Below are 16,805 nucleotides of genomic sequence, written 5' to 3'. Positions count from 1 at the left end.
AAAGATTAGCTTCTGGGAAAACACTTAACCCAAAGTTTCTGGGCTGTTAAACCACTAGCCCAGATTTCTGCCCTTGCACCAAGGCTATGCTTGGAGATCAGTGGTTGACAGGTTAGGAAAGTGGCTGGACAAGAGATCTGAGAGGGCAGAAATCTCAATTAACATGCTATCCCCTCCCTTAAAAGCCAAGTTCCCCCATAATTACAAATTCTTTTTTATTAGTCAAAATCACAATCACCTTGATTAAAAGGATGGGACACTCCACCCTCAGCAGAAAATGATACAGTTTATAGAAAACCTCCCCACCCCTCCCACACCCCAATTAAAAACTACAAAAAAATCTGCCCTCCTTCCCTACGATGTTATGGTAGTCTGACTCCTCCAGCGGCACTGCAGCTCTGGAGCGGTCAGCTCACCACAGCACCCTCCACTTCACCTTGGGGAGAGGAGGGATGCTGGTGGTTAAGGAGGTTAAAACCATTAGTTCCAGTAATGCCAGTTCCCAAACATGCACTTCCTTCCTTTCCCTCAAGGTCTGGGACCAAGGAGAAAGGTACAGAAATGAGCCCAGGAATAAGGAGCAACTCGAGGAGAGAAAATATAGCTCAAGGAGGTTAGAAGAGTTCCAACATACCTCCTCCCTTCCCCCACCTCAAAAAAGAAAAAAAGGCATTTTAGGGTATTTGATCACACCAAAAATGGTTCCCCTCAGGCCTGAGAAAAAGACCAAGATGTCCAGTCTGGGGAGGGAGTACTGAGAAACTCAGAGCTCATCTACCCTTGAGCCTCCATTAATTTCATCTCCAGGGCAATGGCTAAACTAGGTCCCTTTTCTTGGCAACCTGCACTGTCCAGAACTGGAGATGGAGAAATACAGGGCGAGGACATCAGGAGGGCACCCCAGGCCCAGGGGTCCCCCCTAGGTTCCCTCAGTCCTCGGGTGGGATGCGCAGGGCAGAATACACCATCACCCGACTGTCCTCCTGCCGTCGGCCTGCAGAGGGGAAGGGAGGTGAGTCTTGGGCAGGGTGAGAGCAGAGCACTGACACAGGGGGAGTCCTGGACAACAAGGGGGTCCCCAGGTGGTGGGGATAAGTGCAGATTCAAACCCACCAGTCACTGACTGGCTGAACCCAGGCTGCTCCTGGTAAAGCTGAGAGACTAACGGTCACAAAAAGGACAAAGCAAAACCCTGGAGGTGGTGGGGTAGACCGACGAGAAGGAGACAGAGAATGTGGGCAATGGACCCGGGCTGGGGCTGGGCTCAGTCATGGGCAGTGGACAGGCAGGTGGGATCTGTCAGGCGATCAGTCCAGGTAGTCAGTCCTTACACAAGAGGCTGCGCTGAATACTTCGGAGGGACCCTCCAGCTGTGATGAAGGCCCAGAGCCCCATGGAAACAGTGACTGCATAGATGGGCAGCAGGCTGGCCTCATACCAGGGGTTCAGGAATGTCTAGGAAGGAGGGTAAGAGTAGGAAAGAGATTAGATTCTCCCCCGACCTAATCCCCATATTCTCTCTGTACCTTTGACTCCCAGACATCTCTCTCAAATTCCCCAGTCTTTCCCTTCAGAGCACCAACATCTTGTGGTTAAGGGGACTTTTGATTATCAGCTCCTCAGAAACTCAAAGGTTTCTGCTGCTCCTGATCACCTCAGGCCCTCTGCATTACACTTTGACTAATGCATTCAACCTCCTCCCCAGAGCAGGTGCTAGAACTGATGCTGAGGTGAGAGACCTCAAAAGACTCACCTTTCCGCCTCCTCCCAGGTAAGTTAAAAATGTTAAGAAGTGAGGATACCCTTTTTCCAACATCCCACTCACCATTAAATGCTTTTCTCCCTAACTTAAGCCCCTGTCTCCAACTCACCAGTCCCGATGTCAGTAGGTGACTCCCAACCACCAGGCCCAAAGCCCAGTACCGTCTCCTCTCACAGGCATCAAAGAACACAACTCCCCAAAAGGTATGGAGCAGGATAATGGCTGCTGTCAGAAAGGCTGCAGGGAGGGAGACGGGGAGGAGATACATCCCTGATCTTCTCCCAGCCTCCTGAGATGTTGAGCCAAAGAAGTCTCCCAGGGAAGGCCAATAAATCAGATCAGGGACAAGGATGGATGGGGGGTGAAGGCTAGATAGAATTTGGATCTTACCTGAAGTCAGGAAGTAATAGGGTGAGTCTCCATGGATCCCAACCACACCTGGCCCAAGTGCATCAGCCAAAATATTGATAACAGAGAAGACACCACTGATGATACCGAAGGAGAGACCAGAAACTGGGGGAAGGGAGGATCTCATCAATGTCAGAGATCACACTATTGCCTGTTCACCACTGACGCCTCCCCATTCCCGGTTACAATTCTTTCACGCCTACTCTCCCTCCAGACCAACTTTCTTTGGAAGTGACGGATGAAGGAAAATAAGAAGCCACGTAGAACATGTGGGTATTTAGAGACTTCCCTAGAGGAGGGGGCTGTCCAACTCCCTCCTCCAGTCCCTCTCCCTTGGCTCACCATAGGCCATCTGGCGGATGGAGATGGGTGATCTTCCGTCCTCACTCAGCGATGCTAACCCCTCATCTGCCTTCCTGGGGTGAGGTGGGGTAGGGGAAACATGAGGGAGGGCAGGGATGCTCCTTTCCCTCTAATGTCCTCCCTTAGTGCCTCCTCTTCCAAACCAGCACCCAGGGGCTGCCCCACTTCCCACAGTGCAGTTCTCTGCCCCTCTCCCCTCCAGACCACTCCATCATCTTACTTAAGCAGCTTGTAGTAGGCAAAGCGGAACACCTCCTGTAGAAGGACAGAGACAGCAGCACCAAAAATCAGGAGGCCGTATTGGAGCCGGGCATCTGACCGGTCGGTCACATGCACCAAGATGAACCAGACCACAGAGGCCAGGAGCAGGGAGACCAGCCAGAAAAATGCCCTGAGAAAAGACAGGGACAGTGAGACAAGCAATGGTAAGGGCTGCCAGAGAAATCAAGGAGGGAAACCAGCCAAGGTGCTTGAAGGGTGGAAGTTAGCCTTCCGGATGGTTACGGAAACATGGACCAGGTAGGGTAACTGTTTCCACCAAGAGACTCATCTGTAGAAACGTGAACGCAGAGGAAAGGGGAGAAATCTAATTAAAGAGTCTTCAGAGCGATGAGAGCCAGAGTGTGCGAGCACAGAAGGGCGAGGTATCCATTCCTGGATCCTCTCCTAAGGCACCTGACTCGGCCAGCCTAGGTCAGCACAGCCCCCTCACGAGTCTCGGCCTTGGGCCTTCTCTGACGTCGCTGGGAGGAATATAGGAGGAATCTGTGAGATCCTTGGAAGGTGGAAACCAACTGCGGGAAAAGGCAAATCTCCCAGACCCAACCCCTCACCGCCCAAACTTCACCTCCGATTTATTGTCCCCAATTCAGGCTCCCAGGCTCGCCCCAGTTCCTCCAGCCCCTTCCGCACCTCTCTCTTCGACGCTCTTCCGCGTCTCCCGGACCCCTACTCACCCTGCGACCAGGATGATAACGCGAAGTGGATCCCCAGCCACAGTGATCAAGAAAAGCGCGAAGGCCGGGCCGAACGCGACGAAAGTGCAGCCGAAAAACACCGCAGCCCCCATGGCTGGGCAGGTGGGAGGGGGGTGGGGGCCGGGTGGGGGCCTGACCAGGACAGGCAAATGGGAGAGGCGCGCCAGCTGGGGAGTCCGCGTGGGGTGGCAACGCGACCCCACGAGGGGCGCGGTGCAATGTCACCCCCGGACCCCGGGGAAGGGGAAGGGGGGGAACCAAAACCCCAAATGAAGGTCCGCGGGACTTCCTCTACGGAAGCCGAAGAGGGGACAGATCCCTGTCGCAGCCCCACGGCCGCCTCCCATCTAATCCCCACCCCCGGAAGGCCAATGGAGAATCAGCGCGGGCGGAGCAGCTCGACCTGCTGGGAGTTGTAGTCGTCTTCAGAGGCCTTGACTTCGTCCTGGGAGTGGCTCGAGCCGGTTAATGGGGGTGGGCCGGGAATGGACCAGTAAAGACACAGATTCCTGGGTTCGGTTGCGCCTCCGTCGCTGTTTCTTTTCGTCACTTTGTGGGAAAAAGTGGTAGCAATCATACCTCTTCTTGAAGGGTTGCAGCGGGGGTAGATCCTGTTTGAATCTAAGGGACAAATACAAAGAGAGCACAGGATGGGGCGCAGGGAGATAGGGACGGGTATTGTTCTTACTTGAATGAGAGGAAATGGGCTAGAGCTGCTGCCTAAGGGATGAAGATTACATTAAAAAGTAGGAGCTCTTCGGACAGGCTAGTATAATAAACATGGAATACAGTATATCGCTAATGAAGCCTTCATCAGTAATGACAAGAGAATCGGAGATAAGCAAAAGGAGCCTGGAGAGAAATGTTAGGAAGGCATTTTGAAAGAGTCCGGGAGTTTAAAAGCAATAAGAGCGATGGGGTTGAAGGAAAACGACACCCCGGCCCCACCCCCGCCCCAAGTTCCTTTTATGTCATACTTCCTCTGTTTATTTTCTGAAAAATGAACCTCAGTGGTGCGTTTTCCTCAGGTTGGAGAGAGGGGTTGTATATTAGAGTGAATGAAAGTTAAAGTAGGCTGGGCGCGGTGCCTCACCCCTGTAATCCCAGCACTTTGGGAGGCCAGGAGTTTGAGACCAGCCTGGCCAACATGGCGAAAGCCCATTTCTACTAAAAATGCAAAAATTAGCCAGGTGTGGTGGCGCGCGCCTGTAATCCCAACTACTCGGGAGGCTGAGGGACAAGAATAGCTTGAACCCGAGAGGCAGAGGTGGCAGTGAGCTGCGACTGCGCCACTGCACTACAGCCTGGACAATGGAGTGAGGTTCTGTCTCAAGAAATAAAAAGAAAGTTAAAGTAGGAGAGGAGAGTATTGCAATCTCATTTGAATGGGTAGACGTTAGTCCTTAGGGAAGATGTTAGGCAAAGGAATCTGAGGATGGAAAAGAGGGAAGAAATCTGGAATATCGTTTTTGAAAGCATAACCAAAGTACCAAAAAAACCCACAGAAATTGTTTAAAGATAACCAAACTTGCTTTCCTTCCTGGAAGTGATTTATGATTTAATCCATATGTGCACACTCACATACGTGTTTTACATGTCTTCCAGGAAATTCTGGAAAGGAGCTGAGGAATAGATTGTGTAGATTTACACAGAGGCTGGTCACAGTGGCTCATGCCTGTAATTCCAGCACTTTTGGAGACCAAGGCGGCTGGATCACTTGAGGTCAGGAGTTTGAGACTAGCCTGGCCAGCATGGTGAAACCCCGTCTCTAATAAAAATACAAAAAATTAGCCAGGAGTGGTGGTGCACACCTGTAGTCCCAGCTACTCAGGAGGCTGAGCCACGAGAATAGCTCGAACCTGGGAGGTGGAGATTACAGTGAGCTGAGATCACACCACTGCACTCAAACCTGGGTGACAGAGCAAGGCTCTGTCTCTGAAAAAAAAGAAGGAAAAGATTTACATGGAAAGTCACAAGGCAAATTATTCCCTAATAAGATTAAGAGGGTAGCATTATCATGGCCTGTGTTCAAGATTCCAGTATGTCCTGCTTCTGAGCCCAGCAGGCAGAGTCAGGTGGATAGCAATGAGACAATTCTTCTCATGTCTTTTTTTTTGAGATGGAATCTCACTCTGTCACTCAGACTGGAGTACAGTGGTGTGATCTCGGCTCACTGCAACCTCTGCCTCCAAGGTTCAAGTGATTCTCTTGCCTCAGCCTCCCTAGTACCTGGCATTACTGGCGCCTGCCACCACACCCAGCTAATTTTTGTATTTTTAGGAGAGACAAGGTTTCACCATGTTGGCCAGGCTGATCTCCTGATCTCCTGACCTCAGGTGATCCGTCCGCCTAGGCCTCCCAAAGTGCTGGGATTACAGGCGTGAGCCACTGTGACCAGCTTCATCTCTCCATTGTGTGTTATCACAGCATCTTCTGACCAGGCTCTAAACCTATCTTGTTCGTGGGTGGTTCCACAGACACTTGCACAGTGCCTGACTCATAGTAGATATTGAGCAGATACTTATTAACTTCCCTTAAGAACAAAGCAAAACTGTCTTTTCTTATTCCCTTGCCTGTAAGCTCTCAGTGCCTATCAGACTAGGCCTAGCACACTGTGCCTAGCACATACGTTGCTAAGGGTTTCTGAATTGAATGAACATGGGAAACATAAAAGCAGAGGAAAGGATAAAAACTCTACTCCTGTAGGACTGAATGAAGGGAACACACCAACTGACCGAATGTGGGAGGGAGGGTGTGGCACCTGTAGCAGAGAAAGAGACTATCTGCTTCCTCTCTTCTCCCAACTTACATCCTGGAAGTTGAGAAAGAGATGAGGTGAGGCTGGGCACGGTGGCTCATGCCTATAATTCCACTCTGGGAGGCCGAGACGGGTAGATCACCTGAGGTCAGGAGTTCGAGACCAGCCTGGGCCAACATGGTGAAACTTTGTCTCTACTAAAAATACAAAATTTAGCTGGACATGGTGGCATGCATGTGTAGTCCCAGCTACTGGGGAGGCTGAGGCAGGAGAATCACTTGAACCCGGGAGGCAGAGGTTGCAGTGAGCCGAGATCGTGCCACTGCACTCCAACCTGGGTGACAAAGCGAGACTCTGTCTCAGAAGAAAACAAAGAGGTCAGTATTACCAGAGAGGAAATAACTGACCATGGCTGAGAGACTTTTAGCTGAAGCCATGCAGTAGGTGCTTTAAATCAGAAAATGATGGGGAAATATTGTTCCTATTCTCCATAGCTCAAGACAGACAGAAGAAAGGGACTCTTTTCAGTCCAGAAAAATGCTCACTCCTTCCTCAGAACATTTCCACTGTGATGAAAAAAGACTGATGAAGCCTCAGAGAGAAACGCAACTCTGGGTGGTGATGGTAAGTCAGGGACAGTGAGAGGGAGGGTGAGCTTTTTATGAGGCCTTGGAGGAAGGAAGGAAAGCCAGGAGAGGGGAAACTTCTTGATAGGCTTATTTTTATTTTTTTATTTTTTTATTTTTTGGTAATGGCAGTGGGAGTCCTGAATGGATCTAATCTAGGGCAGGGGGAGCTTAAGAAACATGTTTGTATCAAAACCCCCTTTTGCCTCTCAATCTGGGCAGCTCTGGCGGGGTACCGGCAGTAACTGGAGATCTAGTCAGTCAGCCAGTAGGCGGGGAGTTCTGCCCCCTGGGAGGAGAAGAGTTGCTGCAGCTCCTTCCCTGCTTTGGAGGAGGAGGGGAGGCGGGGTAAGTTTGGTGGGAAACTCTGTAATTTCCTTTTTTACTTTCACAGCAATAGTGCAGAATCCAGAATGGATGTCCTCTTTGCAGCCATCCTTGCTGTGCCACTTATCTTGGGTAAGTCCACTCTTCTCACTGAGCTTTTGTGCCAGGTCTTCTACCATAAATGGGGTGGGAGAAAAAAAAATGAGGAGTGGATAAGAGGTGGATTTCAATAGGAAGCAATAGAGTTTTCTCATCGTGCTAGGATCCGGTGTTGAGGGCAGAATGGAGATCTGGAAGGCAGAGCCAGGAAAGGGGAAAAAAAGCAGAGTCCTGTCAAAGAAGGAGGATGGAGCTCCAGATACAAGGAAGCCCTAGCAACACTGAGCTCAGTTCTCCATCACCATGGAAGTTGAACAAGATGAGAGGGGCTAAAGTAAGGGTGAAGGAGGAATTACTGGAAGGTGTCACAGTCTGAAACTAGTAGTTAGGGTATCTCCTTTCCCAGATAATTGGAGAAAAAAAAACTGCTATTAGTAAAGACACAGAAGTGGGGTGACCTTTAGGGTAGTGGAAAACTGGCTGTCTTCAGGGACAGGGTCCCAACAGTAGCTTGGCTCCTTCCCTCCTTTGTTCCCCAGTCTGCCAGGTGTGTCTCATTGTTTCCTTTTCCTCTAGATTCTTGTGTCATTAGCTTGGAGTTGAAGGGAAAGCATTCAAGGAACTCAGGGAAGTGTTTAGCAGGAGGCCTGGAGTTCTTGATCCAGTCATATCAAAGCCACATATTTTTAGTTCTGAAAGGGAAGAAAAACTAAAGGAGATGGGTCATTTAGTCCAGCTGACTCATTTTAAGAAAGCGGATGTTAAGTGGATTGTTCAGGGTTATTCCGTTAGCAGTGAAGCTGGAACTAAAGCTCAAATCCAAAGCCTAAGGGTGTGTGTTATTTGTAAGAGATACTGATAAGAAAAGATCTCTCACAAATACAATAAGATCTGGAGCATACTAAATAGAAGATTTGGCGTTTTTAATTCCTGGTCTCTACTCTTCCTACCTTTTTTAGGTTTGGTTCTCCCTTTGGGTTTATAGTATGTGAAGGGGACCGTTTTCTGTATTAGGAGTTCCTAGATTGAAAGAGCACAGAGTGGCCGGGTGCAGTGGCTCACGCCTGTAATCCCAGCACTTTGGGAGGCCGAGGCGGGTGGATCACGAGGTCAGGAGATCGAGACTATCCTGGCTAACACGGTGAAACCCCATCTCTACTAAAAATACAAAAAAATTAGCCGGGCGTGGTGGTCCACGCCTGTAGTCCCAGCTACTTGGGAGGCTGAGGCAGGAGAATGGTGTGAACCCAGGAGGTGGAGCTTGCAGTGAGCCGAGATCGCGCCACTGCATTCCAGCCTGGGCAACAGAGTGAGACTCCGTCTCAAAAAAAAAAAGAAAGGGCACAGAGTAACAGGCCTCATTACAGATATGGAGCCCAGAAGACTGAGAGGGGTGTAAGGGTGCACAGGCAGGAAGGGAGTATGATTATTGGAGGGGAAGAGAAAGAAAGAAAGAAAGAGAGACAGAGAGAGAGAGAAAGCGAGAAAGTGAGAAAGTTGGGAGTGCTGAGGTCAATTCCAGGTGTCCTTTTGTTAGTAAGGTGTTCCAGATGTCCCTTGACCTATAGTCCTTGTCCCCATAGGACAAGAATATGAGGATGAAGAAAGAGTGGGAGAGGAGGAATATTATCAGGTGGTCTATTATTATACAGTCACCCCCAGTTATGGTGAGTACATGAAAGGCTCTTGCTCTTAGCCAACTGGAGAGAGGCTTCAGGATATTTAGTTCTGAGACTTTGCTCTTCACTTTGCAGCAGAGCAATGGGGTCAGAGAAAAATCTGGCTATTAACAAAACCTATCAAGGCTCATGATGGGCCGGGCACAGTGACTCATGCCTGTAATCCCAGCACTTTGGGAGGCTGAGGCGGGTGGATCACCTGAGGTCAGAAGTTCGAGACCAGCCTGACCAACAGGGTGAAACTCTGTCTTTACTAAAAATACAAAAATTAGCCAGGCATGGTGGCACCTGCCTGTAGTCCCAGTTATTCAAGAGGCGGAGGCAGGAGAATCACTTGAACCTGGGAGGCCGGACGTTGTAGTAAGCCGAGATCACGCCACCGTATTCCAGCCTGGGTGACAGAATGAGACTCCATCTCAAAAAAAAAAAAAAAAAAAAGACTGATTTTTAGATGGGAGGATTGCTTCAGCCCAGGTGTTCAAGACGAGCCTAGGCATCATAGCAAGACCTTGTCACTATAGAAAAAAAAAAAATTTTTTTTTCAATTAGCTGGGCATGGTGGCACATGGCTATAGTCCCAGCTACTCAGGAAGCTGAGACGGGAGGATCACTTGAGCTCAGATGCTGGAGGTGGCAGTGAGCTATGATTGAACTAACTGTACTCTAGCCTGTTAACAGAGTGAGACCTTGACTCTAAAAAGAGAAGAACTTGAAAATTTTTCAAATTTGTAAATTATTTTAGATACCTAGATTGAAAATATAAATACATACACTCACAGTCATTTTTAACATTACAGTTAAATAAAATTGGATTATACCAATAAATGTTACAACTTAAGTTAAACTATTCTAAGCAATTTCTTCCTTTTTCATTTCCAGATCTAGAGTTACCTTTTTCTCTAATTATTACTGATTTTCTTTCTCCTCTGCAGATGACTTTAGTGCAGATTTCACCATTGATTACTCCATATTTGAGTCAGAGGACAGGCTGGTGAGTGACCTCTACATCTAAAAGGTTTAGGATAAGTAACAATTAAAAAGAAACTGGCCAGGCGTGGTGGCTGACGCCTGTAATCCCAGCACTTTGGGAGGCCAAGGCGAGTGAATCATTTGAGGTCAAGAGTTTGAGACCAGCCTGGCCAACATGGTGAAACCCCATCTCTACTAAAAATATAAAAACATTAGGCCGGGCGCGGTGGCTCAAGCCTGTAATCCCAGCACTTTGGGAGGCCGAGACGGGCGGATCACGAGGTCAGGAGATCGAGACCATCCTGGCTAACACGGTGAAACCCCGTCTCTACTAAAAAATACAAAAAAATTAGCCGGGCGAGGTGGTGGGCGCCTGTAGTCCCAGCTACTCGGGAGGCTGAGGCAGGAGAATGGCGTGAACCCGGGAGGTGGAGCTTGCAGTGAGCTGAGATCCGGCCACAGCACTCCAGCCTGGGCGGCAGAGCGAGACTCCGTCTCAAAAAAAAAAAAAAAAAAAAAAAAAATTAGTTGGACATGGTAGCATACACCTATAATCCCAGCTACTCAGAAGGGTGAGGTAGGAGAATCACTTGAAACCGGGAGATGGAGGATGCAGTGAGCCAAGATTGTTCCACTGCACTCCAGCCTGGGCAACAGAGCCAGACTCCATCTCAAAAAAAAAAAAAAAAGAAAAGAAAAGAAACTGGGCAATGTTGAAATGTATCTGATTAGTAAAAATAAAAATGAGTTTGATGAGGAGAAACTAAGTAGTAGGCCCAAAACAGATTTGTTAACCTATCTGGGGAGGAGAAAAAAGCCAGAACTTTATAAATTGTCCTCAGTAAGTTTGCTAAGACACTGAGGAGGGGCATCAAGGGACTTTTGAATGAGATGGGTACAAATCTATGCAAGTATAGGGGAGGGGGGAATCCCTGAGCTTAAGTCCTTGGGCTGGGTGGAGGTGGTGAAGGGGAGAACTTTAAATAGAGAATCTATGAAGATGTTGGATGGAAAAAATGATAACTCTGTGTTTCCCAAATCCTACTGAGGGTAGAACAGGTTGGATAAGGACACAACAGAGGCAGTAGGGACTACCATTAGTCTTGAAACAGCACGTGCAGACCATCCGAAGCCTGTAACTGTGAAACCAGTAACAACGGAACCAGTGAGTTGATTGGGGATTGGGGGCTGGGGGGAGACAGGATATCCCTAGTGACGTGGAGTAAATAGAGGCCTGGAATACCAGGCTTTGGTGGATGGGGGAACCAAATAATTAGTACTTCAATGTAGGTGTTCATCTCAACTTGGCCATATTTCACTGAGATTTAATACTAACCCTGTATACAGAACACTGGGAAGATACGGTGCAGTTAAATTTCAGTTCAGTAGTATTCAATATGTATGTAATCTATGCCTAAGGCTGCTAAGGTAACTGATGCTGATCAAAAAGAAATCTATGATGTTCCTGTCCTCAAGGAACTTATAAAATTCAAGTTTACATTTACGAAACACTTAGAACAAAATGAAAAGGTATGTTACAATGTTAAATTATATATAAATTTGAAAGCAGAAGATACTGGCAGTGCTTTAGCCAGTGCAAGGAGAGAGATTAGTACAGGCTAGAGTTGTCTGAAAAGCTTTCAAGAGGCATTTGTGGTTGAGATACACCTTGAAGAATAGATGAGCTTTTGATTGGTGGGTAGTTATGAAAGGACAGAAACAATTAGGAGGAAGAATAGTTATTCCAAGAGTGAAAGAGGCCAGGTGCAGTGGCTTACGCCTATAATCTTTTGGGAGGCCAAGGTGATAGGATCACTTGAGGTCAGCAGTTCAAGGCTAGTTCAAGGGCCAACATGGTGAAACCACCCATCTCTACTAAAAATACAAAAGTTAGCCAGGCGTGGTGGTGCCTGCCTATAATCCCAGCTACTTGGGAAGCTGATGAGAATCGCTTGAACCCGGGAGGCAGAGGTTGCAGTGAACTGAGATCACGCCACTCCACTCCAGCCTGAGCGACAGAGCGAGACTCTATCTAAAAAAAAAAAAAGAGTGAAAGAGCTGCACAGGAGTGAGGAATAGAATAAGCATAATATGTTTAGCAAATAGGGTATGATTGAAGGAGAGGGTATATGGAAGGGAACAGTGGGAATTAAGAAAAATAAAAAATTTACAAGGCTCCTAATATTTGCTTGGTAATTTCACATGTGGCAACATAGGGTCAAATTTCAGAGCGTCTCAAGTGTCAGGCTGAAGTCTGGACTCATAATCAACAAGGAGCCTAGTAAGTTCTTCATTATAGTAAAAACACGATGAAAAGTGATATTTTAGAAAAACTGGCCAGGTGTGGTGGCTAACAACTGTAATCCAAGCACTTTTGGAGGCTGAGGCAAGCTGATCATCTTAAGTCGGGAGTTCAAGACCAGCCTGACCAACATGGAGAAACCCTATCTCTAGTAAAAACACAGAATTAGCTGGGTGTGGTGGCGCATGCCTGTAATCCCAGCTACTTGGGAGGCTGAGGCAGGAGAATTGCTTGAACCTGGGAGGCGGAGGTTGCAGTGAGCCGAGATTGCACCATTGCACTCCAGCCTGGGCAAAAAGAGCGAAACTCCGTCTCAAAAAAAAAAAGATAAAAGATAAACCACTCATCAGGTTGTATGCAGGATATAAATAATTTAGTGGAGAGCAACTCATGAGATTTGCGTTGTTCCAGAAACAATCTGTATTCTGGCATTATGAATGGAGAGGAGAAAAATAAATATGAAGAAAATACCTTGCTTCAGTGATAATTTTATATTAGGTATAAATGAGGAGAGAGTTAAAATAACTCATGGGTTTTACACATGGATATCTGGGAAAATGGTTGACCAAAGTGGGAACTATGGGAGGCCAGAGTGGTTTAGGACAGAAGTTATTAATTTGGTAATGGCCAAGCTGAGTTTATGGTAACAGCTCTATGAGGGTGTCCTAAAGGTCACTGAGCTAGATCGGGGCTAGAGTTCTAAGTGCAAAGTCACAGTTATGAAAGTAAATGAGCTCAACAAAGCCAGTACACACAAGCTCAGAAGGCCAGTGACTGCCTGTAGTGAGTGGGAGGAAGAGAAATCAATGAATGGAATGGAGAAGGATTTGACTGCAGAAGCAGGCAGATAGCCAAGTTTGTATTATAGAGTCTAAAAGAGAAAGTTTAATATAATCCATCAAAAGTTACCAAGAGGCCAAGGAGGAGGAGGTCACTGGTAACTCTCAAGAAAATAGTTTTAATTGAGTACTTGCAGAAAAGCTAGATTTTTGTGGAGTTAAAGAGGGAGTACATTATGAGGAAAGGAAGGTGAGTACAGACCAACCATCTAAAAAATCTGGTAATGAAAAAGAGAAGCAACAGCTGGAAAGCGGAATAGGACCAAAGAGCAGTCTGCGCATAGTTGAGCACAGATCAAAGAAGCCAGTAAGAATGGAAGTGAAAGGTTGACAATAAGGGCAGTTAATTCTTTTTGAAGCATATAGTAGACTAGGCACGGTGGCTCATGCCTGTAATCCCAGCACTTTGGGAGGCTGAGGTGGGCGGATCACCTGAGGTCAGGAGTTAGAGACCAGCCTGGACAACATGGCAAAACCCCGTCTCTACTAAAAATACAAAAATTAGCCGGGCGTGGTGGCAGGTGCCTGTAATCCCAGGACTTTGGGAGGCTGAGGTGGGCAGATCACCTGAGGTCAGGAGTTTGAGACCAGCTTGGCCAACATGGCAAAACCCCATCTCTATTAAAAATACAAAAATTAGCCAGGCATGGTAGCAGGCGCCTGTAATCCCAGCTACTTGGGAGGCTGAGGCAGGAGAATTGCTTGAACCCTGGAGGTGGAGGTTACAGCGAGCTGAGATTGCACCACTGCATTCCAGCCTGGCGACGGAGTAAGACTATGTCTCAAAAAATAATAGATAAATAAATAAATAATAAATAAATAAATAAATAAAGTATATAGTAGACGCTCTTTAGATTGTAAATTCCTTGAGGACAGGAATCTTGTCTTATTCATATTTATGTCCCTCTCTGTAGCACCTAGCACAGTGACTAGCATAGTATCATGCATATAATAAATACAAAATAGAAATAATTGAATTGAATTGGCCTCCCTGGTATGGTCAGGGATAGCTGAAAGGCACAGAAGAAAGGACTCCTTACAGTGATGGGGAAGGATGGATCTTTAAGCCCAAAGGAAAGGAAGACAGAGGTTGTTGTAAAGAGGTGGCAGTACTTCTGGAGGGGGAGGGAGAAGTGGTAGGAGGAATGACACGAGCCTACTGTGTGGGGATGTCTGTATTTTAGCAGAGTCCAGATCTGAATGATGCTGTGTCCAGGTTGCGGAGTCCTATTCCCCTCCTCCTGTCGTGTGCCTTTGTTCAGGCGGGGATGTATTTCATGTAGAAGGTAAGAGTGCAGCCACTGGCTTTGGGGGAGTCTGTGAAATAATATTTTTTAACTTCCCACACTAAACCGAAGTAATTCTTACCAGTATCTCTGGCTAGTGTTTCCAGCCTGGTCAATTATCAGCCACTGAAGGAAGAGATTCAGGCATGGTAGCTCATCCCTATAATCCCAGCACTTTGGGATGCTGAGGTGGGAGGATCGCTTGAGTCCAGGAATTCCAGACCAGGCTGAGCAACATAGTTTGAGACCAGGCTGAGCAACAGACCTTGTCTCTACAAAAAAATTAAAAATGAATAAATAAATAAGAACTCCTCTACAAGACATTAAAAAAATAATAAAAATAAAAATTAGTTGGGTGTGGTAGCACAGGCCTGCAGTCCCAGCCACTGGGGAGAAGCGGGTGGAAGGATTCCTTAAGCCCATCAAGCAGAGGCTGCAGTGAGCCATGATCTGGCCACTGTACTGTTGCCACTGGGCAACAGAGTGAGACTCTGTCTCAAAAAATAACAAGTAAAATGAAAGAAGAGGGATCACATTTACAAAAATCTTCTTATTCAGTCTTAAAGAAATTTAGGAGATGCTGAGGCAGACTTTTGTGATAAGTCATTAGTTTTTTTGAACTAAGAGACCTTCAGGATCTCCTAGAGCAGAGGCAAGTAGATGAAGGGGTTGGGGGAATACCTCTCCAGGCTTCCAAAATGTCTGGAACAATCAAAGCTAGTTCCAGTCTGGCCATGATTCAAGTCACGGCAAATGCCAGAGGGTAAAGTGGGTGGGTCCTACAACCTGGTAGAGTCAAAAGGCAAAGTTCAGAGGCAGAAGGGGTGGCAATTCTCTGATGTATGGCAGGGTGGGGGGAGAGAAGGGAAGAGAAAATTGTATTATAGGAAAAGCATTTTTAAATTGGGATGCTAAATAACCATCGAGCATAAAAAGATTCAGTAGGAGGTGAAAGGACTGTGGAGAAGAGGGGTACACACACATCTTTCCCAGGAGCTATCACAGAGCAATCCCAGCTCAAAATATCTGGGGAGTTTCCGTAGAGTGTGGGGGGCATGAAGGGGTTTCTCGGGTCTCCTGACTCTTTTATTTTTTCTTTCTTTCTCTTTCTCTCTCTCTCTCTCTGCTTTTTTAGGTGGGAGAAGGCTGCTCTGAGTCTTTGGATGGGAGTTTGGCAAGAGGAAATTGGAAGATAAAATAAATAAGTGAAATAATCTGGTTACCATCTACTCCTTCATGAGTCTGTTCTAAAGTCACAATAAAGAATGCACTAGGATTTAGAGGCAGCAAGTGTAGATTGGAAGGGGAGTTGGGTGACAACTGAATTAGAGGGCATTATGGACTGAAAAATCTGCAGTTTGGAGAAGACTGGAGAAGGGCACCCACAGACAACAGGTTTATTCGCAGTCCATATTGGTAATTCTCTTGTTTTATTTTATTAAATATGGTGTTGAAACTGTGCTTGGGGAAACGGGGTTGAGGTTTCAGAATCTTTCTTTTTGTAAGAATAAGCACATTGTTAAAACATAAGGTAAAATATCAAAAACTACTTAGAATAGATTTAAAATATTCACACCTACCCACCCGCACCCACACCTCTGTCCAACAATGTGCCTTTTGCAGTTGGTAATTATGGCAGGGACAAACTCACTTAAAATTTTTTTTTAAATCGCTATCCTCGGGACCCTAATCAGAATTGGGCTGCCCCCTTGCGGTCTCTGCGACGTACTATCCTTAACCAGATCATAGTCCTTGGCCCTGCTCTCCTCTCCATTGTACTCTCAAAATGCAAGCCGCAACGACAACAGTAACGTCCCAGTTATTCCTGAGACTCTCTAAACTCTGGCCTTGCCTCCCTCCCCTCCTTCATAGTCTTTCGAATCTTCTCCAGGGGACAAATGAAGGCACTGAAGCTGGACAAAGCCATAACCTAGGAGATCAGGGACCTACCCCGTTCTGTTCCCCGTGCTTGGAATCAGATAATTCAGGACGCCGGGCCCAAGAAGCCTGGACAAAAAAAAAAGTCAGGAAAAACTGAGTTTCGTTTTGACCTCTAGCGTCGTGGCGGGGTGGCATCTGAGCTTGTAACGTGCGTGATAGGTTATGTAAGAAACGGGCCGGAGGAGCCGCCCCAGCGGGAGCCAGAGAGGACGCGGTGTTCTCGGCTGCAATCCCCACCCTCCTCACCCAGCAGGGCAGGAGGCACCCAACTTGGAGGAGAAAGGGGTGGGGGAGGTGAAACAGAAACCGGAGAGTCACGAGGGCTGGGCCGCCGAGCGGGAGAATATACCGTGTCACACACTTCCATTCTGTCACACACACACGTTGCAGACCCAAATCACTGATGGTTTCCACGTGCTGCGCTCGTGAGCGGAGGTGTTCAAAGAGGGGGCAGATGAGTTAGTTCCTG

General features: G+C 47.3%; 2 protein-coding genes across 5 annotated transcripts; one reads left to right on the top strand and one right to left on the bottom strand.

The window, feature by feature from the left end:
* Nucleotides 1–201: 201 nt before the first annotated feature.
* On the bottom strand, nt 202–4,141 carry APH1A (aph-1 homolog A, gamma-secretase subunit). Its single transcript, XM_010387274.2, has 7 exons — nt 3,490–4,141; nt 2,754–2,924; nt 2,513–2,586; nt 2,153–2,275; nt 1,872–1,999; nt 1,332–1,455; nt 202–994 (listed from the first exon to the last, which is right to left on the bottom strand). Exons 1-7 carry the CDS (start codon nt 3,600–3,602, stop codon nt 930–932), a joined length of 798 nt encoding a protein of 265 aa, XP_010385576.1. The 5' UTR covers nt 3,603–4,141; the 3' UTR covers nt 202–929.
* A 2,624-nt stretch (nt 4,142–6,765) lies between these two features.
* On the top strand, nt 6,766–15,617 carry C8H1orf54 (chromosome 8 C1orf54 homolog). 4 transcript variants are annotated; one of them, XM_030935756.1, is made up of 7 exons: nt 6,766–6,892; nt 7,289–7,353; nt 8,904–8,987; nt 9,932–9,990; nt 11,023–11,133; nt 14,297–14,395; nt 15,531–15,617. In XM_030935756.1, the coding sequence occupies exons 2-6, from the start codon at nt 7,308–7,310 to the stop codon at nt 14,390–14,392; spliced, it is 396 nt and encodes a 131-aa protein (XP_030791616.1). In that variant the 5' UTR covers nt 6,766–6,892; nt 7,289–7,307; the 3' UTR covers nt 14,393–14,395; nt 15,531–15,617. The 4 variants fall into 4 exon arrangements, with proteins under 4 accessions (XP_030791616.1, XP_030791615.1, XP_010385575.1 ...); XM_030935755.1 differs by having other exon boundaries at nt 6,768–6,892; nt 14,294–14,395; XM_010387272.2 differs by lacking the exon at nt 6,766–6,892 and adding an exon at nt 7,058–7,076 and having other exon boundaries at nt 14,294–14,395.
* Nucleotides 15,618–16,805: the final 1,188 nt, after the last annotated feature.

This window comes from Rhinopithecus roxellana, chromosome 8 (assembly GCF_007565055.1).
Source record: "Rhinopithecus roxellana isolate Shanxi Qingling chromosome 8, ASM756505v1, whole genome shotgun sequence".
NCBI classification, from domain to species: Eukaryota; Metazoa; Chordata; class Mammalia; order Primates; family Cercopithecidae; genus Rhinopithecus; species Rhinopithecus roxellana.
Note: the sequence above shows the minus strand (reverse complement) of the source record. Positions and strands in the feature narration are given on the sequence as shown.

Coding starts and splice junctions, on each gene's coding strand:
- APH1A (XM_010387274.2), bottom strand. CDS start 3,602: ATGGGGGCTGCGGTGTTTTTCGGCTGCACTTTCGTCGCGTTCGGCCCG. Junction 2,000..2,152: donor CTATTACTTCCTGACTTCAG/GTAAGATCCAAA, acceptor CCCTCCCTGCAG/CCTTTCTGACAGCAGCCATT. Junction 995..1,331: donor TATTCAGCGCAGCCTCTTGT/GTAAGGACTGAC, acceptor TCCCCTCTGCAG/GCCGACGGCAGGAGGACAGT.
- C8H1orf54 (XM_030935755.1), top strand. CDS start 7,308: ATGGATGTCCTCTTTGCAGCCATCCTTGCTGTGCCACTTATCTTGG. Junction 9,991..11,022: donor TTGAGTCAGAGGACAGGCTG/GTGAGTGACCTC, acceptor TACTGAGGGTAG/AACAGGTTGGATAAGGACAC. Junction 11,134..14,293: donor AACCAGTAACAACGGAACCA/GTGAGTTGATTG, acceptor TCTGTATTTTAG/CAGAGTCCAGATCTGAATGA.